Genomic DNA, 22,997 nt, shown 5'->3' with positions numbered 1-22,997 from the left:
ATTAAATTAATAGGTTTTGAAGGAGTATTGGGGGTTTTTTGTTTGAGGACTTTCAATAAAACAAAAAGTTTTTTAAGGTGTGACATAGGCTCAAGTGGATATGACAAGAAACAACTATATAAAAGTTCAACCTGCCAAACAGTGTATGCTTGTAACACAAAAGCTTGAAGTAGACATTAATAAAAAAAGATGTTACATGTAAAAGGTGGGAATAATAACTTTTTTTCCAGTGATGCTGTCTGTAATGTCTTTAAATGTCAATGGTCTCATGGATAAAAATAAGAGAAGAGAAAATAGTGAACTATATTAAAAAATGTAGGTTGTAAATAGCTGTTACATTACAGGAGACACACTTGGAAAGAACTGAACATGTGAATTCGATTAAGAAAGGTTTTCAGGATGATTATTCAGTGGAATATGTGGAACTAAGGAAAAGAGGAGTCCTTATATTAATTGCAAGAGGAGCTCCAGTAGTGATAGAAGAGGATAAAAAATATAATAGTAGCAGATTTGTAGTTTTAACGGGCTACTGGCAAGGGAAGAAGATTACACTGGCATGTATTTATATTCCACTTATAACTGCTGTAATGGAGCCTAAAAAATTCTGGGAGAAATCATCAGTTTTCAGCAAGGAATTTTACTTATAGGTGGGGACTGGAATTTGATTTGCAGCAGTGAAGATGTGTCTGGGGGGCACAGAAGAGAAAGTATAACAAAGGAGGGCAGATTTTTGAAGAAATTGATGAAAATATTTAGCATGGATGGTGGGAATTCAGTAATAGGAGTTCAGAGTGAATTTACGTGTTATTCCCCAAGATATAAAAACTTTGGAAGGCTAGACAGAATTTACATTTCACAGGAACATGTTCATTTAATTGAAGGTCTTGATAAACACCCAATAACTATTTCAGATCATGCACCAGTAGTAACTAAAATAAAAGCAGAGGGTAATGAAATCAAAATGAGACACTGGCGCTTTCCCACCTGTTGAAAAGAGTGGAGTTTAAGGAATGGATAGTGTAACTTCAGGAGCTATTCAAGAAGATAGAAATTACTTCTGATAATATAGCTAGAAAGTGGGATAAAACTAATGTGGAGTTAAAATCAGGGTAGAAATAAAAAGGAGCTATGGTTAAGCAACAAGAATTTTTAGAGGGACTGACGTGTTAAAATATTGCAAAATAGGGGGAATCTGACAGAACAAGAAGAGTGTCAACTGCAGAACGCTAAGCAGAAAATAAGAGATTATCTTGATATAATGTACACAAGTTTAGAAATATTGTTGTTAAACAATTGTTTTTGATAACACTAGAGCACAAAAACTTTTAGCGCAATGGCTCAGGCAAGAAAAAGTGTAAAGGGCTGTCTACAAGCTTAGGGAGCCTATAAAAAGAAAGGTAACGAGATTGCGTAGAGGTATTAGAAATATTTTGGAAATTCTGTGAAAGTCTGTATAAAGCAAAGAAATATGGAAATCAAGAAAAGATGTAAATGGAAATGTTTTTGGTAGAATTAAATATGCCAAGGTTAGAGGTATATGAGGTTCCATTACTAACAGTTTGGATAGGTTAGGATAGAAGGAGATGTGATAAAAATTGTGATGTATAAGCAGTCTGCAGGAAAATCCCCAGGAATAGATGGTATTCCTTTGGATGTTTGGAAGCTAGTAGGGAAAAACTGATAAAAGATCTGGAAGGTTGTATATAACACTATTTTAAGAGGAGGAGACTTATGAACACCCCAGAAAAAAGCAGTGGTAGCTGTAATATCTAAAGAGGGTAAATATCAGTGTTTTGTGGAGGGGAGGCAAACATTTGATAGCATTAACAGAGCACTGATGATCCAGAGGGAAGCGGAATGTAAGAAAATACCATTATTGTTGGGTCTTGATGCAGAGAAGGCATTTAATAGAGTATGATGGGACTTTATAAGCAGAGCAAGGGGAAGCATTTACATTTTCTGAAAAAAATAAGGTTGATTAGGAGGATATATGAGGGTTTGTAGGTGAAAATTAAAGTGGGTGGGATCCTCTCTGATAATTTCTGCTTGAGCAGAGGAACCAGGCAGGGGTGTCCTCTTTCCCCTTTGTTATTTGCATTATATTTAGAACCATTGGCAAAGAAAATAAAGATCTCAGAAATTCAAGGATATGATTAGTATGGTAGTCAAGAAAAGCTGTCTGTATTTGCAGATATTATTTTATACCTGACAAAACCAGAGAGAGGACATTAGTGCTGTGGAACATTTTGAGACTGTTTCATATTTTTCAGGATACAAAATTAATGAAGCTAAAACAAAGGCAAGAGCAGTAAATTATACCCCACATACGAATTGTTTCAGCAATGTCCATATTTGTGGGATATGATAAAATGAAGTATTTAGGAGTATGGGTTAAAAATTACTCTGGTGTGGCAGCTAAGGATAATGTGGGAAGAGTGTAAACAAAAGAAATACAAAACCTGAGAAAATGAAAGCTTTTGTTGTATGGATATGGATAGTAAGCTACAAGCAGTTGAGATGTTTTTAGTCCCATTAGTCTTATATACACAGGTCAGGCATATTTTAATCAGCCAGAGGAGAAGTTGCAGATTATAATTAATAAAGAATTGAAGGAGTTTATCTGCAAGGGGAAGATGGCAAAAGTCAACTGAGATGAGCTGATTCTTCCAGTAGGACAGGGTAGATTGGAATTACTCTATTTGAAAATATATTTCAGAACTACATAGTTAAGGCTGCTGTATATAGCACAAGCAGAAGACTGTAATTTCAAAGTGAAAAGGAATGATTATTAAACAAGGGGGATCCTCCAAACAAGGAGAGACTTGGATTTTGGAAGCAGACCTGTAAGGAGAATAACAATAATCATATAGAGTATTATATCTGTAAATTAGCAAAAAGTAGCCTAAGAACTAAGCCAAGATGGGAATGGGGAAAGGAGATTCTGCCAATAGGGATGACTGCAATTAGGGATTTAGACAACAGGCAAGAGGGGGCTGGAATTTATTGGAAAAAAAAACTGGCAAAGGAACCAAAGTATTGGGAGCAAACAACTAGAGAGGGAAATATGATAGAATGGGAAGATGCCAAGAATTTATTTGGACTGCAGGTTAGAGACTGCCTTCCCCATCCAAGGATTGATATCAGAGTATAGGCAAAGAGAAAGAAAACGGAGAATCCTAAATGTAAGACCAGCACTGGTAGAGTTTTTAGTAGGATCTAGAACAGAAGCTGCCATTAAAAAAGGAATAATCAGTAGAGCATGTAAAATATTGCATGATAACTATAATAATCAATCAGATGAGGTTAGAAGGAACTGGGAACAGAGACTGGATAAGCAATTCACAAAGAAACAATGGGAGCATATACGTACGTCTCCCAGATATGCAACAAAATCTAGAAGATTTAGGATTTTTTCTTGGAAATATTTACATAGCTATTTTTATACCCCAGGTAGACTCCAGAGACTTTTTCTTCTGTAGACAGCACATTTTGGAGGTGTGATGGAGAAGAAAAAGATAACTGGATAAAAAAAAGGTAATTGGGAACATATTTTCTGTAAGTGTGGTGAGTTGGCGGACTTTAATGATTCTCTGCAGAACGCACTGTCGGAGATGCTAGGTGGGTAGATTAGTGTGACAAGGGAGATGATTTTTCTGAGCTATGATAGAGAATTGGATTTGCCTAGACATGGTAAGGCCTTGCTCTGTCTAATTATGATGGCTGCCAAAAAAGCAATTACTAGAAAATGGAAATCAAAATCTAAGCAAACTATACTAAAAGTAGTGAATATAGTAACAAGAGATGAAACAACTGGAATGCAGAGCTTTATTAAAGGGTAGGAGCAAACTATATAGGAAAACATGGGAATTGTGGGAGCAGTACATACAGAGGGAGGAATGAGGTTTAAAAGAAGGCAGGATTATAATTTATGTACAATGTTTGAAACTGGGAGTGTGTCAGTATTGTTTGTAAGGTACAATGCTTACAGTTAGGATTGTGTCAATGTGGGTTTTCCTTTATATGAATGTATGATTGCCTAAGTTGTAACAAATAAAGATGTTTCTAGTTTAAAAAAAAAAAAACTGTTTCTTGTTCAAAAAAAAAAAAAAAGGCAGGAATTGAATCATTTATGTAAAGTTGCTTAGGTTTGTTTTATATATATATATATATATATATATATATATATATATATATGTATATATATATGTATATATATATATATATATATATATATATATATATATGTATATATGTATGTATATATGTGTGTGTCTATATATATATATATATATATATGTATTTGTATATATGTATATATATCTATGTATATATATATCGTATATATATATCTATATATATGTATATATATATATATATATATATATATATATATATATATATATATATATATGTATATATATATATATATATATATATATATATACATAAAGATGTATATATATATATATATATATGTGTATATATACATATATATATATATATATATATATGTAAACCAAACAAAGTATCGCACCACAAAGGACAAATGTGGAACTGTCCAAAATAAAACAAAGCCAAAAGATATCCAGTGGCATTCCACGAACCAGGCAGAAAATTCAACATTCCAAGCATATAAAAAATATAAATGTATTGGTTAAAATTGGTTAGCTCTTTCACATAGAGCTTCATCAGACCATAAAAATCAAAGTGGTCACAGTTCATTTAAATGTTCCATCAACCAATCAGCTCACACTGTCCTAGTACATCAAATTTAAAGTGAAAACACAAATAAATAAAAACATTTATATCTATATCATAATTTAATAAGCGTTCAGATCATATTCAAATCCTAAACTTATAAAAATGTTATATTAAAACAACATGTAGAAAATTGACGTACTGTAATAAAACAAGATATCAAAGGCAAATATGTATGTATACAAATATGTGTGTGCATACAGGTGAAAATAAATGTTTGCACATTAATTAGTTAATGTGCAAACATTAATGTTCACCTGTATGCACACATATATTTGTTTGTATACATACATAATGGTCTGATGAAGCTCTATGTGAAAGCGCTAACCAGTTTTAACAAATTTATATTTTTTATGTGCTTGGACTGTTGAATTGTTTGCCTGGTTCATGGACTGCCCTTGTATATAGGTTCATAGGTGGGTAGTAGGCTATCTGCCCGAAGGCATTTATAAGCCTAGCCAGAATGTGTTGGCTTTCGCCGTTCCCTTAGATTAGTTCCCTGTGCCTCTGTCCAGCAGAGCCACTGAAGTGATCCCTGAGGTAAATGTTCTTTTTCCCATCCACTCGTCAAGGTTTCTTTTGAAGAGTGTTAGCGAGGAGCTCTGCATAATGTAGATTGGGATCTTGTTCCAAAGCATGGCAAGTCTCTGGGACAGGAATCTATCCCTCCAGCACACCCTATTTATTGTTGTGGTGAGGCTTAGATCCCTAGAGCGCGTGGCTCGAGGGGGATAAGGTTTTCTTTAGGTGGAGCATGTCCATCAAATCTGGGTTGGACATGGCCTTGTATGTCAGGCAGAGATCACTTCTGAGTAGGAGGTATGCAACAAAGTACAACTAGAGATGTTATGTGATCCTATCTCGCCTACATTCTGTACTGATGGGCTCGGAGCCGATCCCTCGGCTCCGACTCGGCACGCTATGCTATAGAGCGAAGCCTCTTATTGGCTGAGCTATTTTCTATCCCAGGATGCACCACCACTAATCCCCCAGATCTCGTTTGCCACTTACAAGCTAGGATGTGGTCTCAAACTTGGCTGAGCTAAGTACTGTTTTCTTCAAAGTTTCCTGTCAGGAATTTTGCTATTCTTACCCTAAAAGCTGTTTTAACAGCTATTGTTGTTGTACGAGTGTGTTTTGCTGACATTTGTTGTGGAATAAATTAATATTGAAAGGGCTGATTAAACCCTCCTTCGAGGAGGCCTTATCTTCCTCTTCCTCTCCTACCAAGAAGAAAAAAGCGTCTGCTCCGACCAGTATGTCGGAACCGACTGCCAAAAAACCTAGGCAGGCTTCTCCATCGGCTCCACGGACTTCGGAGCCGAGGGCGGAACGGTCTGCCTCGATGCCTCCAGTCTCGACTCCTCTGGTTTCGGAGCCGAGGACTGGGGCGTCGAGAAGTGGGTCACCTTCATCGGCTCCACTGATTTTGGAGCCGATGAGGGTTGCCGGCTCAGACTCTTCCCCTTCGGCGCCGAAGCCCTCCTCGGCACCGAGGGAAATTGTTTTGGGATCTCCCTCGGAACCGATATTGGTCGAGTCCATTCGGAGCCGGTCCCCCAGTCCTTTCGAGCCGATGGAGAAGTCGGTTCGGACCCGATCGGTCTCATTTAGATCCTCCAAGATGTCTGATTCGGACATCGACAGGGTGCTCCTAAGACTTTTCCAGTCTCCTGTGTTCCAAAAGTTAGTTTCGGCTCCAGCCCATTCGGCTTCGGAGCTGATGGTCCACCCTGTAGTTACGGTTCCTCCTCCAACAGCCTCGGCACCGTTGGAGCCGGTGCTGGTGGAGCCGATGGAGGTTTTCTGGTCGGGCCCGACCCTTACTCCAACCCCGGCTCTCGAGTCGGAGTTAGGTACGCGGACCTCCTCTGTCGGCCCCGGGGGGGACGCTTTGGGACTACTGATTTTGGTCCCAAGCCTTCCTCTCGGTGCGTCGGCTGCGGGGGTACCGTCTACTGTTGTGGCCACGGAGGTGGGACCTTCCCAGGATTCTGGTGGTCCGGCCTTCAGGGCCATGATGAGTGCTTTAGCCAAATCCTCTTTGGCTACCTCCACGGTCTCTCCAGCACCTTCCTGCCTACGGAGACTGGGTCTTTGGCAGTCCCCCTGTCCTTAGACAGCGGAGCCCCGGGGCCTGAGGTCACCCCCACTGGGGGTTCCCCCCCTCCTGGAGGTCCCTCTGAAGCTTCTTCGGAGGAACCTCCAAGGAAAAGATTGTGCAAGAGGGAGCACGTTAACTCCCCCGATGACTCTCGCGTGAGACACTGATCTTGATGATGCAGAGGGGTCCCCTAAGTCGTCCTCAGATGATGTCTCCTTTGCAGACATCCTGGAAGCCCTCAAACAACGAGGTGGCTGGCAATCCAAACCCCCTTCTGCTGACGAGTCGGTGTTCCTTAAGGCCTTCGGGGCTCAGCCCTCCGCCTCCTGGGTGTCTCCGCCCTTCGACGAGCTCCTAGATTTGATCTGTCGAAGGGTATGGGAACACCCAGACTCTGTGGAACTGGTGCCTGCTCGTCCAAATAAGTTCCTGTCAGCACCCCCAGAAAATGAGTTTTTGACGAAAGGTGTGGCTGTAGATGCCTTGGTGGTGGCATCTGCTACCCAGCAAGATGTAGCAGAGTCTTCGACGTCCGTCCATCCTCCTAATAAGGAGTCTAGGACATGGATCGGTACGGTAAGCGCACCCTAAGTTCAGCGGCCTTTACTTTAAGGTCCCTGAACTATCTAACGCACTTCACCAGGTTTCAGAGGGATCTGATCAAGGAGCTTTCAGATACCCTCTTGGGTAACCTAACTGAGCAGCTGGCCCAGATGGTTGGCTCTCAGTTGGCTACGCTGTCATCCATATCAAACTCGTCCATGAGGCTCATTTCTTATGCGGCCGAAGGGGCGAGTAGCAGCGGGTACAGGCATTGCTCTACGGAGGCAAGCCTGGCTCCGCCTGTGTCATTTTGCGGAGGCCTTCAAGTCTTCCTTTGCCGACGCCCCCTTTGATGGGTCCTCTTTGTTTGGACCCAAGGTAAAGGACACATTGAACCGCTGCGAGCAAGAAGGTAAGACTTTGACTGCCGTAGGGGCACGATTTTCCACTCCCTTTCGGCCTTACCCCAAGGCTAAAAGAGGAGGGAAAATGTGGTTCCGTAGATCTCAGAAGTCTTATCCCTCACAGCAGGAAGATCCCCCTTCTAGAGGCAGAGGGGGGGGGAATTCTTCTGGAAGACGCCGTCCCAGAGGCGGCAGAGGCCCCCGCAACACTGGAGACCGCGAGTCCTTTCATAGCTCTTCAGCCTTTCACAGTCCCTGAGGGATTGCCCGACTGTGCAGCTCCGGAGCCAGTCGGGGGTCGTTTTTCAAGGCACCTAAAAGCCTGGGAAGGTATCACTCAGGACCGATGGGTGCTTCGAATTATCGCCGGAGGTTACGCCATATCCCGGACCCGCCACCCAGTCAATGGGAAATTGCAGCCTTAGAAGTTTCAAAGCTGCTTCAAAAAGGAGTCATCCAACCAGTCCCCGCAGACCAGATCGGATTAGGGACTTACTCAAGATTCTTTTTGGTGCCAAAAAAGACCGGGGACTTGAGGCCCATTTTGGATCTCAGCATTCTAAATCGTTCAGTCAAAAAGTCAAAGTTCCGAATGGTCACCCTACAATCCATTCTCCCACTGCTGGAGAAAGGTGTTTGGATGTGCTCCATAGATCTCAAGGATGCTTATTACCATATCATGGTACATCAAGCGTCCAGGAGACATCTGCGCTTCTGCCTAGGAGACAGTCATTTTCAGTTCCAGCTGCCCTTTGGTCTCACCACAGCCCCCAGGGTGTTCACCAAATGTTTGGCGGTCGTGACTGCTCACCTGAGAAGTCTAGGATTCCAGGTGTTTCCGTATCTAGACGACTGGCTCCTGACTGCCACCTCCAAGCATCTACTATTGCGGAGCCTACAAGCCACAATATCACTGGGCACTTCCCTTGGAATCACCTTCAATTGGCCAAAGTCTGTGTTGCTGCCATCTCAACGCATAAGATTCATCGGAGTAGAGATAGACTCAAACCAAATGCGGGTCTATCTACCTACAGAAGGGATACAAACCATACAAGCTCAAGTTCGAGCCTTACTTCCCAGATCCAAGGCCCCAGCCAGAATGGTCCTGCAGCTATTGGGATCTATGTCCTCCACGGTTCTTCTAGTTCCCCTAGCAAGGTTGCACATGAGAATTCTCCAGTGGCTTCTTTCAACACAGTGGTCCTTTAAGGATCTCCCTCTCAGTCACCTCATATGGATCACGGAAACCTGCAAATGGGACCTTTGCTGGTGGCTGGTGCCCTCCAATCTGGATCAGGGACGACCCTTTGTTCCACCTCCTCCTGTGGCCACTTTGACTACGGACGCCTCCCAGATGGGGTCGGGGGGCATTCCCTGGGCAGGTCAGTCCAAGGCAAATGGCATTCGGAAGAGACCCTACTTCATATCAACATCTTAGAAATGAGGGCAGTGTTTCTGTCCCTACAAGCCCTTCACGATTACCTCCCTCAGGGCGTAATTGCCGTTCACTCCGACAACATGTCAGTAGTCTGGTACCTGAACAAGCAGGGAGGGACCAGATCATACCCCCTTTGCAGAGAGGCCATGAGAGTTTGGGAGTGGGCAGTGTCGACCAAACGATTTCTAGTGGCGACTCATATTCCTGGCAAGTCCAATGTGATAGCCGACAGACTGAGCAAAACTATCCTCTCTCCACACGAGTGGTCTCTGAACATTACGGTTGCAAATCAGATTTTCAGCAAATGGTGAATTCCTTGTTGCGACCTCTTCGCAACCCCGCTGAATGCGAAGTGCAAAAAGTTCTTCTCCCTCACTCCAACTTCGGGGGAGAGCCCTATGGAAGCACTAGCCCATCCGTGGCCCACCGGCTTTCTATATGCTTTTCCCCCAGTTCCCCTCCTTCCCAGAGTGATCCAAAAGGCGTCTCACTTAGGGAGCAAAATGATCTTAGTTGCTCCTTACTGGCCTCGGCAGGTATGGTTCCCCTATCTTCGGAAATATGCACTGGACGGTCCATGGTTCCTGAATCAGATCCCAGACCTATTAGTTCATCAGTCGGGACTACTCCACCAGTCCCTACACACCTTGAAATTGACAGCTTGGCTCCTCCTCTTCCGACTATAGTCAGGAATCATACCTTAGACCCAGAAGTTGTACACATCTTATCTTCGGCCCACAAGTCCGCCACTAAGAAATTGTATTCTAGCAAATGGTAGAGATTTGCTATTTGGGCTCAACTCCGGGGTCTGGATCCCATCACTATTCCCGTATCAGAAGTCCTGAAATTTCTAACTTCCCTTTTCAATCAAGGTTCTTCAGTGTCTACCATCAAGGTTCAATTGGCAGCTATTTCCAATTTTCACGAGTCTATAAACCCACCTTTAATGAGCAACAGATTGTGTAAGACCTTCATGAAAGGTGCTGCGCTTTTACGACCTCCAATTTCTCATCCTGCTCCTCCATGGGATCTCGATGTGGTGTTACGTGCCTTAACTTCCTCCCCCTTCGAACCGGCAGCAACATGTGATTTAAAATTTCTATCGTGGAAAACTGCCTTTCTAGTTGCGATTACTTCTGCCAGAAGGGTTTCAGAGCTTCAAGCTTTGTCTGTAAAACCTCCGTACTTGGTTTTTCACAAAGATAGAGTATCTCTCAGGCCAAATCCATCCTTTGTCCCTAAGGTTTGTTCCAGTCTTTGCCTACAACAGTCATTAGAACTTCCAGTTTTCTTTCCAAAGTACTCAAACAAAGCGGAATACATATTCCACACATTAGATGTCCACAGGCAATTGCGTTTTATTTAGATAGGACCAAACAAACAAGGAAAACAGATCAATTGTTTGTATCCTTTTCGGATAATAAATTGGGCAAAGCCGTCACAAAGGTCACTATTGCCAAATGGATCAGGGACTGTATTACTCAAGCTTATTCCTCTTCTAATAAAGAGCTTACGACCTCTGTCAAAGCTCATTCTACAAGAGCTATGGCTACTTCAATAGCATTCCATTCTAAGCTTGCCATTAGTGACATTTGTGCTGTGGCTACGTGGTCTTCCCGCACACTTTCATTTCTCACTACAAATTGGATGTGGCATCTAGGGGACGAGCTTCATTTGGTTCCACAGTGCTCAGGAGTGTTTTCCAGTGAGCCACCCAGGATTTAGGTGCTAGGGGCTGTCCCATCAGTACAGAATGTAGGCGAGATAGGATCACATAACATCTTTTAGTTATGTACTTACCATAACTTTAGATGTTTGGGATCCATCTCGCTCATTCAATAACTCCACCCTCCTTCCCCCTTCCTTGGAGATCAGAGGAGATCAGAAGGTCCGAATCCTGTTGTTTCATCTTGAAACATCTGGCAATGTTATATAAACAAGTTATGTATGTGTGCATGAATGCGGACAAACACGATCTGGGGGATTAGTGGTGGTGCATCCTGGGATAGAAAATAGCTCAGCCAATAAGAGGCTTCGCTCTATAGCATAGCGTGCCGAGTCGGAGCCGAGGGATCGGCTCCAAGACCATCAGTACAGAATGTAGGCGAGATGGATCCCAAACATCTAAAGTTATGGTAAGTACATAACTAAAAGTTTCTTCAGTCGAGCTGCATAGAGCATCTGTTTAAGGCCATTGATCCTCTTGGTGAGGTACTTCTGTGGTCTTTCCAGCTGTTGCAGGTATCTTGTAAGGTACATCCCAAATGGGGTGTTGTACTCTAAGATGGGTCTTATGAGTGATGAGTAGAGGGGCACAATGACCTCTTTTGATCTGGATGCAAACCCTTTTGTGATTAGGTGGGCCACGTAGAAGGATTTTCTAACCACTTTGGTAATGTGATTATCAAAGGTGAGATTACTATCTACTTGGGTCCCCAGATCCCTTATTACGTGTTCCGTATTTAGGGGACTGCCACCTATGTGGTAGTTTGTGGGTACTTTGTTTTTTCCAAAAGGGATGACTATATACTTTTTGGCATTTAGCTTGAGGCCATGATTTTGACACCAGGTATCTGTCTCAGTGAGACCCTTTTGGAGGATGTCTGTGTCAGCCGGAGAGTCAGTTATAGCCCCTAGTTTGCAGTCGTCTGCGAACTTGGTCAGCCATAGTCCTCATGTGCTTGCCTGTACCTCTGAGAAGTATATGCCGAACAGGGGGGGTCCTAGGACTGAGCCCTGGGGAACACCACTTGTAACCGGTTTAGAGACGGACCTAGCTCCCGCAACTGTCACCATGTGGGTTCTGTCCATGAGCCAGTTGGCAACCCATCTTGTGACATAGGGGTTTATGTTCAGGCTGGTGAGCTTGTCTATAATACCAGAATGGGGAATGGTGTCGAAGGCCTTAGCGAGGTCTAGGTAGGCTGTGTGTACCACCTTTCCCTCATCTATAGCCTTGGTAACTGTCTCAAAGAAGTTCACCAGGTTTAGGAGGCATGATCTGCCCTTAACAAAGCCAAACTGAGTAGGGTCCAGTGTTTGGAGGTTCCCATTGTCTCTGTTAATGAGTTCCATGATGATGCGCTCCATAGCCTTGCAGACCAAGCTAGTCAGGCTTATAGGGCGGTAGTTCCCGGGGTCTGTTGTGGCTCCACCTTTGTGGAGCGGAATAACCGTTGCTGTGAGCCACTCTATGGGTATGTAGCCTGTGGAGAGGCTGAGTTTGAACAGTGTGTTTAGGTGAGGGGTTAGTTCGTCTTTGAGTGTGTGTATGTATATATATATATATATATATATATATATATATATATATATATATATATATATTATAACACTTCCGAACAAACAAAGAAAAAAATTACTTGTAGGCAGATCCGTTGTGAATTAAGCACTTTTGTTCCTTTATTATGTATAGAACTTCATCAGAATAAAGGAATATCAATATGTAGAAGAAATATATACATACATTTGTTTATATAGTAAGAGTGAGGACAACCTATCAGCAAAATGCAATGCAATTACAATACGGTACAAATAAAAAATAAAAATGCAATGCAAAAAGCATTTCCTTTTTTTGATAGGTTGTCAGCATTCTTACTAAATAAACAAATGTATGTATATATGGATGTGCATAGACAACTCACATTTTATTTGGGCAAAAGTAAAGCTTTTCAAAAATTTGATCAACTTTGTTTCTTTTCATCGTAGATCATTAGGTTTGCCAGTTTCAAGAAGACCATTTCCTCTTGGATTTCTAAAGCCATAATTTTTTTTTTTTTTTATCATCATCATCATGGTAGGAGCTTTCCTTCTATGATCAAGGCTCAGTATATTAGGGCTGTGGCTTCTTCTGGTGCTTTTTTCAAGAATTTGGATATTAATTCTAGCCTTTAGGCAGCTACCTGGTTTTCTGTGTATACCTTTACCAAAGATTACAAGTTGGATGTCATATCCAGAGCTAGAGCTGGTTTTCCTTGGGCTATTCTTCATGGTTTCCTAGAAGACTCTGCTGGCCATTCCTCCTCATCTTCTTCCTGAGCTTTTGCCCTCTTCCTCATGTTAAGAATACTGCAGCAGTGAAATGGAAGGGCATAGTACAGTTGTATAAAATCTTTTCATAACAGTAGATGTCCTTCTCTTCACTGTTGCAGTATTCACTCCCTTCCTCCTCCCTCTGGTATTTTGTCCCTTTGGATGTGCATGTTACCCTCTGGTATCCTAGAGCTGGCGTTCCTCCTGAGGCTTTCAGTTCTGAAGATGATGCATCCAGATGTCACCTTTAATGCCCTACAACAAATGCGGGGAGCATACATGTGATGTACTGTGTATCATTAAGCTAAAGGCTTTGGTATAGTGGCCGGCCATCGAGCTGCCCTTGGCAGGGGATCCCTCATGTTAAGAATACTGCAACAGTGAAGAGAAGGACATCTATTGTTTTGGTAAGTTTTTGTGGCTGCTGTCCAGTAAGGTAGTGCCATGGTTACAGAATGGCACCATTATTGGAGTTTTATGGTATTTCTATATTAGGATGTCTGGATAACCAATCAAATTGACCTCAAAACTTGTCTGGGACTTTCTAAAGTGTCTTTTGTGGTTCGGCACTGTCAACCTTTGAGAAAGTTAAGTATTTTTAACAGCAGGACTGATTGAGCTCTGGATTTCTTCTGCAGGGTACATTTATATTTGTTTTTTTCATTTCCTTCAGATTTCCACCTGCTGATGAAGTGTTGAATAGGCAGGTCCAAAGTGGCTTTTACTACGCTGTGGAGCCCCTCCTACTGCTTAGCTTGGAGATGATCAGTCTGTGGTTGCTTATAATCTATTCATTTAAAGGCTGTTGGCATGGCATTGACATGGAATGAGGATAGCCTGTAACTCTGGGTTTGGTTACTCCAGGAGTGACTGTTTAAATAAATGTACCACATACTTATTTGAAAGTGACTGTTGATGCTAGAAAGCCATTGGACTGCCCCCTTTTTTGAAAGGTTGAGGGGAAAATAGATTTTACTTATGTGAAGCTTCCTCCTTCTACTTAGATAGTCATGTTTGTCGTTTTTAGCATTTCTTTTTCTTTGGTTTCTCTTATTCATCTGTGTAATTCTACATGTCCACTTTTTCATCCTTTTATTTGCTGGTAGACAGTAGGACTGTGACTCAGCTCTGGCTAGTTCAGAAGTTTTTGAAATTGACGTTTTGTCTTAGGGCTTGTATAAGAAAATCTCCCGATATAATATATGTTATATATTTAACTCTCTTGTTCTCTTTATGAACTAGCTGCTTTGGAAGGTCTGTTGTTTTGTCTCAAAAGACCTTATTTCTTGTAGCTGCTGTTTCCACTTTTATGTATCCCAGGCTTCAGACGTTTTGGAGAAAGGGAACTGTTTTGATTATTTTATGGAAGTTAGCTTTCTCTCTCTCTCAGGGTCAGTCCACACTTTCTCCTAAAAGTGGTTTCTAAGGTTCCCTTAAATGGTCATCTTCATTTCCCAGTTTTAGTTCTTGAGGCTCATCTTTAGTAGACTGCATTTTCCATACTGCTTGTATTCATCAGTTATAGTTTTATAGTAAAAGGGTTTCTTACTGTTTCACTGAATTGTACTCTGCCATGGGCAGGCTAGTTGGGCTTTGACTGTTGCTGTCAAATTATTGTAATATTCTACTTGGAGAACAGTTGCCTTTAGTTGCCATCTCCCTATATGTTCTGGAGTGGTCATCTAGTTGATGACTGTACCTTCCCCCTTTTATATCAATCCTTGCTGTTCCTTGACTGCCTTTTTGCATGCTCCATAGATATGTAGTTGGTGTGCCAGGCCCATTTGCATGTGTGTGCTTCCCAGGCTGCAGTGCCAGTGCAAGGTACTGTTTGGTAACCCAGTCATATGATATGATCTAGTGTTTCCTGGCACATTCATTTACCATCCCCTGAGAATCATCTGTACAACAGGTCAGGCAGCCTCCTTCCATATGGGATAGATGAGCTAGTATTGCCTACTCATTTCTACCTTCCATGGCCAGCTGAGGTGGCTAATCAGTCCTGAGTCATCCAGATTGCAGTCAGGGATTTATTTGTCTGAGCCATGAAGCTAGTGGAGAATAAGTGCCTCTAGTGCATGATTTAGGAATGTAATTATAGGTAATATTGCTTCTGTATTCTTAACTTTCAGTACACAATGGTACCTACAGCTTCACTTTAGGCTGAGAAATATGTTTTGGGAATGCTGTCCATTTTTTTTCCCTGAGTCTTTTTGTTTTATTCTGCTGTGACTTTCCAAATCATTCTTTTATTGCTCTTAGTAGTCATCCCAGGTGTGAGTACAATGGAGAAGACTGTTCAAAATGTGGTATTCCAGATTATCTGAACACTCGCCATAGCAGTGGATCTTTGCAGGACCTTCTGCAGTGTATTATCTTTTCCCCACCTTTTCCCCTCTCTCTTTGAAGGCTTAGGAGATCCTCCAGTGAAGCATCTGGGATAATTTTATTTATCTTGCAGAGGTGGTACCTTATTTGAGGCACTCTAGAACTAGAAGACCCTTGGCTAGTAAACACCCTTTCACCCAGGCAAAGTACAAAAGGGATATGTCCCCTTGATTTATAGGACTGAGAAATTTTTGAAAACCTATGTGAAAGGACATAAGAACAATTGCCATGTGAACCCACTGTGGTGGGCCATTTCAGATAAGAACCGATATCTGGTGAATACTTTAACATGTAATTTATGGCTTGTAATAACTCTTGGAGAGGCACAGTAGAATAACCAACCTTCCATCTAGCATTTGTAATCCTAGTATCTCAGGGTAGCATTGTAGTCTGTGTCAGCAGAGTACAGTCAGAGTGATTATCTTGAAGATCACGGGTACTGAATTGAAGGAATTGGTGCCCAGGTGTAAAATGTACATCTTACATGCCTTCTGAATGTAATAGTATATCTGCTCATTGCACTTGCACTATTTTTTTAGTTTTCCTGTTAAGGTTTTGTAAGTATACTTAGTGCATTTTTAGTCTGCTTACTTGATTTGTGGAATTTGCTCATGTGATTTCTTTTTTCCTCCCCAAGTTTGAGAACGAGCTGATTACCAAACTGGACCAGGAAGTGGAGGGAGGACGAGGGGACGAGCAGTACAAAGTGCTACTGGAGAAAATGTATGTCTTCACTTTTGGCTTAGTTCCTTAAGAAAACAAATCAGGCTTGTTCCATTTAGGAGAGAGGTGTTGGGGTATGGTATAATTTGATTCAGGGTAATATATTGCTCTGAAAAAAAGTATTTTTCTCTTTGATTTACAGTTATTGCTATTAATTTTTCATGAATTGATAGTGAATCAGTATCCACTTCATATTGCTGTTTGATGTTCTTTGTGTTTCACTGTTGCAGTCATCACATTTGGGTTATCTGCTTGCAGGTAGCCCTCAGTCGGCCTGATTATTAAAGTCTTGGGTCCTGCGTCTGTTGCTGTCTCATCTTCCATGACGTCAGGTAGTCAGGGGTATAAAGCATGCAGCTGACGCGATTACATCAGTTTTTCTTGCCGTGCGGTGCCCAAAGCAGAAGCAGTTCGCAAGTGCTGGTCGGCCGACTCCTGAAATTTTCGTTTTTGAGTTTCAGATCCGAAGTCTTCAACTAAGCTAAGTACCTGGTTGGGGAACCTTTTTCTTGCTCTAAACCGATGTCAGTAAAATTTAACAATTGTATTTCTTGTGGAAAGCAAATACCTCATAAAGATTTTCATTCGTACTGCATTCCTTGCCTAGGCTTAGACCACGATGTACCTCGCTGTCGGTTTTGTGCCTTATTCAAACCTTGTACTATTTGTCATCGGTTCATTTTTGCATCTAAATATTTTGGTTCTTGGTTCAATTATCCATAAATGGCTTTGGTAAGCCACCTGACTACTGACATTCCGAAAAAATGCAAAGATAAAGACTGAGACAGACCACATAGACCCAAAGCTGCCGACGACGCATCTCCTAAGCTAGTCGCCGGTATTCAGTGAGGCACTTTCGCAGCCCCTGATACCCGCTACTTCTGATTCGCAGGCCTCTACTGAGACCCATTCGGAGTCTGGTATACCACAAGATTCTTTTTCGACTGTGGAACCTGCGTATGTCTCTACCTTGGATGGGTCCAGAGCCGCTTTGCAGGCACCGGCTTCTGAGGTTGTATTCAGGCCTACTGACTTGCATATTAAACCAACACCATCTTCTTCAAGGCGTACAACTCGATCCATGCCCAGAAAACCAGTGCCCAGACTGCATGGTCAGGCCCCTATGCCTAACAAACAAATGACAAGAATGGCTGAAGACCTTATTACTCTAATCAGGGGAAGCCACCCTTCTCCCTCTAAGAGACCTAGAACTGACTTTCCTTCTGAGTCTTCTGATCAGGATTCTGAAATTTCTGTTTTTTCTGATGACCTGGATTTGCCCTTATCTACCTATGAGGATTCTGTTGCAGAGGACTCCATTCCCTCTGCTTCCCCTCCAGAGGATTTCTCTTTTGGTGAAACCTTGCATACTCTTAGGGAGTATTTCCTCTGGGAAAGCCATGATTACTCTGACTCCAAAAGGAGGCTTAGGAAATTCTTAATCCTGCCTCAACACAGGCCTTTAGCTATCCCTCCTGTACTGGACATTGTAGATGATGCCTTCTTGGAATCTAGCCTGGCCCCTGACACTTTACCTCCTGCTCCCAGAAAACCTGATCAGTATTACAGGGTACTTGACTCTCACAAGTTCCTCTTGAAAAATCCTACTGTGGCTCCTGAGACCATTTCACAGGGACCCAAGGGCATTAAGGCCACTACTGCCAAAAATCCTGCCCCCCTCTGATAGAGATTCCAGGGTGCTGGATAGATTGGGTAAGAAGGTATACACTTCTGCAACGTTAGCCATCAAGGCCTTAAACTGCTAGTTTCATATGTTGAAGTATCAGCAGCATATTATTGGATTGCTTAAACAGAAAATGATGTTGAATCCTGACTGTGCTGAAAATAAAGAATTATAGGATTTAATGCATTCTGCTGAACAAGTGGGAAAACATACTTTGCAATGTGGTTTTGATTCATTAGAGGCATCTTGCAGGGCTGCTGGCGCCAGGTCTTTACTTAAGCATTCTTGGCTTAAGGAGCAATCTTTGCCAGATCATGTTAAAGCTAAATTACTGGATGCTGTCTTAAACCAAGACCGCCTATTTGGCAACAAAGCAGAAGTACTTAAAAAGATGGAAGAAAAAGCTAAATCTGTACAAACTGTTAAAGATTTCCTGCGAGTACAGCCTCCCAGATTTAGTAGGCATTGGCCCTGTAAGAATTGGTCCTTTCCTACCTCTTCCAGGCCTTCTCAGTCCAAACCCAGAACCAGCAGAACACCCAGGCTTCAGTCCCAGGGTGCTCACATGACTAAGCAGTGGGGGGCTCCCACTTCCAAAGCAGGGAGTAGTAAAACTCCCCCCTATGGTAAACTGTCTCAATGACTTAACTTAAAACCTTCAAAGCCCTGTTCAACTGACTGTTCCTTTAAGGGGAAAGATCGCCCTGCATGCAAAAAATTGGGAACTCATTACCCAGGACAAATGGGTTCTAAATATAGTTTCCCAAGGATACAGATTCCACTTACACTCCTTACCAACCCCAAACGGTTGACCAGACCTACCCCCGAATCAGTGGGCAGAGGCTGAAAAGCAGGTTCTCTCTCAATTAAGCATCAGGGCTATTCAACCTGTCCCAGAAGTAGAATGGGGGCAAGATATTTACTCAAGATTTTTCCTGGTACCCAGGAAAGACCTGACATCCTATCCTGGACCTGTCTATCGTAAACACATTTTTGGTAATCCAAAAATTCAAGATGCTAAGTCTTCATCAGCTGCTTCCCATCCTAGGCAAAAATGCCTGGTTGGCAACACTGGATTTAAAGGAAGCCTACCTGCACATCCCAATAAGGGAATCTTGCAGAAGATGCATACGCTTCAGAGCAGGCTACATGCACTATCAGTTCTCTTCACTGCTCTTTGGGTTATCTACTGCGCCCAGGGTATTCACAAAGTGCCTAGCTCCAGTCTTTGCAGGCAAAGAAATATTCAGATATACCCATACCTGGACGATTGACTAATTCAGGCAGAAAGCCAGGACATACTATTACATCATCTGGCATTTTTAAAGAAATTACTGACTTCTCTGGGGTACACCGTAAACGAAAAGAAATCAAGTCTTGTACTCTGCCAACAAATTGTATTCCTGGGAGCAAGCTTGAATACAGCTTCCCAGATGGCCTACCTCACGCCAGAGAAACAAGTTCATTTGACAGCCTACTTCAATCTACTGGCCACAAAGACCCAGCTATCTGCAAAGAAAATACTGCAAGCCCTGGGGTTCATGGCCTCTTGCATTCTACTAATTCCATATGCAAGACTGCATATGAGGAAACTACAATGGTATCTAAAAAGACTATGGTATCAACATTCTCAGGAGCTAGAATCAGTGAATCCTATAATACCTTGTCTAAAGATAGTTTCTTTAGTGGGCAGAGGCCTGCCACCAAAACAAGGGACTACCATTCACTCTGCCCCCTGCCGCCCAAACCCTAACAGACGCATCAGACTATGCATGGGGGGCTCACTTGGCAGGGCAGTGCATTCAGGGCAAATGGAACCCAAGTCAAATGCACCTGCGTATCAATCAAAAAGAAATGTTAGCTGTACAGAATGCTCTGACAACCTTCAAGGACCACATTCTTCCAGGGCAATTATTGGTAAAGATGGACAACACCACTGTTACATGCTACATAAACGGGGGTACCCACTCAAACCCTCTCTGCAGACTAGCCATGGCTCTGTATAACACAGTCTTGAGCTATCAAGTGCACCTACAGGCTCAATTCCTTCCAGGAAAGCTGAATACACTGGCAGACGACCTAAGCAAAAATCTCATGGACCCACATGAGTGGAAACTGGAACTAAAGGTATTCAACATGTTGAGAAACAAATGGGGGAGCTCAGAGATGGACCTGTTTGCTTCCCCTCAGAACTACCAATTGGACAAATTCTGCACAAGGACTCCCCACAAACAGGCTTGGAAAGTGGATGCCCTGTCCTTCACCTGGAAAAACCTATCAGTTTATGCCTTTTCCCCTCTGCCTGTCCTCTCCAAAGTGCTACTAAAGATCAAACAGGACAAGCCAAGGACAATACTGATTGCACCGGACTGGCCACGCCAACACTGGTACCCCTATTGCGCAGTGTGTCACAGCTAGCACCATGGCACCTGCCTCAGACCCCTACCCTGCTGTCCCAGCAGGAGGGCCAGATTCTGCACCCACAGCTTTAAACCCTGAACCTTGCAGCCTGGCTAATTACCGGACTTCTCTGTTACCATCCGTCAGTAAGCAAGTGATGGATGTCATTCTGGAGGCAAGGAGGCCTAGTACTAGAAAATCCTATGCTGAAAAATGGAAAAGATTCTGTTCCTGGAGCCAGACTCCAAGGTTGGGCACATCAGTACCCATTTACCCCATATTCTTCAATACTTACCTGAGATGCTTCACAAGGGCCTTTCCTTTTCATCCATCAAAATTCATGCCGCAGCCATTTCAGCACATTACAACACAGAACCACCCCTCTTCTCTCATCCACTGCTGAAGCAATTCCTCAGAAGGGCCAAAAACTTAAGACCACCCAGGAGTAGCCCCTACTCCAGTCTGGGACCTAAACTTGTTTTGGAAAAGCTCACTCTTTCTCCCTTTGAGCCAGCTGCAAATGCAGAGTTGAAATTCCTTTCTTGGAAAACAGCCTTCCTTCTAGCCATCACTTCAGCAAGAAGGGTGTCTGAATTACAGGCTCTCATGGCAGTGGAGCCTTTCTTCATCTTTCATGCAGACAGGGTGTCCCTCAGGACCAATCCCTCATTTATGCCCAAGGTGGTATCCAGTGTGGCCCTTAATCAGTCCATTCATTTGCCAACCTTCTTTTCTAATCCACAGAACAAAGTGGAACGAATACTGCACTCGTTTGACATGCACAGACAACTTAGATTTTACTTGGACAGGACTAAGCCTCTCAGGAAGTCTGAACAGCTGCTGGTGGCATTTGCTGCAGGGGCAGAGGGGAAGGCCCTTTCAAAGCAAACCATTTCTAAGTGGATAGGCCATTGCATTCATTTTTGCTATAAGCACCATGGAAAACCTACCGCACAGGGAATAAGACCACATTCAGCCAGGGCTGCATCTACCTCTACAACCTTTCTCAGAGGTGTCCCTACCAGGGACATCCTAGAAGCTGCTACCTCGAATTATGTACATACCTTCACCAAGCATTACCACTTGCCAATTTTTTCTAAATACAGAGCTGGCTTTGCCACTGCAATCTTGCAGGGCCTTTTAGCTGGTCCAAATGCTGTCTAATTGCCTCCTCCCATCCTTAGCTTTGGGAATGTACCTAAATGTGATGACCAACAGTGAAACACGAAGAACATAATACCGTTGTGTACACTTACCATAAATGTAGATGTTCGAGTGTATTTACTGTTGCAGTCCTGGTTACCCTCCCTCCAGCCCCCTGACTTCTATTGACTATACCTCTATTCTTGTTTACTATGCTTAAAGCTTTTTGGTGTATTTGCTTTTTTGTTGGAGGTGTAACCTTGTATATAATTACTTCCCATTATGGGGGCACCTGACATCTGGGGCAAGAAAAACTGATGTAATGTCGTTGGCTGCATGCTTTATACCCCTGACTACCTGACGTCATAGAAGATGAGACAGCAACCGACGCAGGACCCAAGACTTTGATAATCAGGCCGACTGAGGGCTTCCTGCAAGCAGATAACCCAAATGTGATGACTGCAACAGTGAATACACTCGAACATCTACTTTTATGGTAAGTGTACACAACTGTACTTTTCCTTTATTTGTTCTGGATCATTAGTTGATTCATTAAATTAAAACTGTATGCAGATGAAGATTAGACATCCAACAGTCATCTTTCAGATTAATCTCTCTCGCGCTCTCTCTATGTCCATTAGTTTTAATTTCAAAGCTGTGTGTCTGCTTAAAGGTAGGTTATCCATATTAGAAACTAACATTTTAAATGTTGATGTGTGAAGGATGCTTGGTATGATTGCTAGTTATCTGGTAAGAATTACAGGCTGGATAGCGTGGTAGTAGGAGTCCACTCTTGGGAATTTCATCCCTTTTGAGTGTCCTATTGATTGCATTCTGTCCTTTTTCCACAATGTTCCAGTCTGTTTAAATCTGCAGCCCTATCAAATATGTAGGATCTAATGCATTAGATTCTGTCAGAAAGCTGCTGGTTGTTGTTTGTCTTTCGCCTTTTCCCAGGTTAGGGGTCACCACAGCGGAACTCTGGTCCGCTAATGATTGGCAGTAGATTTTTACGGTTCCGATATTGTCATGGACCTCTCCTTTTGGAGTTTTGATTGGTTGAAGACCAGCCATGTAACTCTGCAGTTCCAAAGTATATGATACGTTCATTCTTTGACATTGCTGCATTCCATTCCCCAAGATGCAGAGATGTTGAATTGCTGACGTTGAGTTGATCATAAACAGCATTAAAGATGCACATTTAAAAGGTTGTAATCCTAGCAATGAAGGGAAGCTGGGAATCTCTTTACCCCATTTTGTCTGAGTCTTACTGAGCATGCAGTATAAACAATAGATTTAGCTTATAACACTGAATTACGGGAAATAATGTAATTTTTAACCTTAAAATTTTAGCATGCAAACATGATTAGTCAGTGACTT

The 22,997-nt window shown here is 42.6% G+C and overlaps 1 protein-coding gene across 1 annotated transcript in view; it reads left to right on the top strand.

The window, feature by feature from the left end:
• Positions 1 to 22,997, top strand: part of DOCK5 (dedicator of cytokinesis 5) — a gene marked incomplete in the record, with an annotated part of 3,482,443 nt that overhangs the window by 2,688,198 nt on the left and 771,248 nt on the right. The window contains 1 exon segment of the mRNA XM_044083155.1: positions 16,305 to 16,390. Within this exon segment, the coding sequence (XP_043939090.1) occupies positions 16,305 to 16,390 (86 nt within the window).

The sequence above is a fragment of the Protopterus annectens genome, chromosome 9.part0 (assembly GCF_019279795.1).
Source record: "Protopterus annectens isolate FY-2018-M chromosome 9.part0, PAN1.0, whole genome shotgun sequence".
NCBI lineage: Eukaryota > Metazoa > Chordata > Ceratodontiformes > Protopteridae > Protopterus > Protopterus annectens.
The sequence above is the reverse complement of the archived record's forward strand: the minus strand, read 5'-3'. Positions and strand labels throughout refer to the sequence as shown.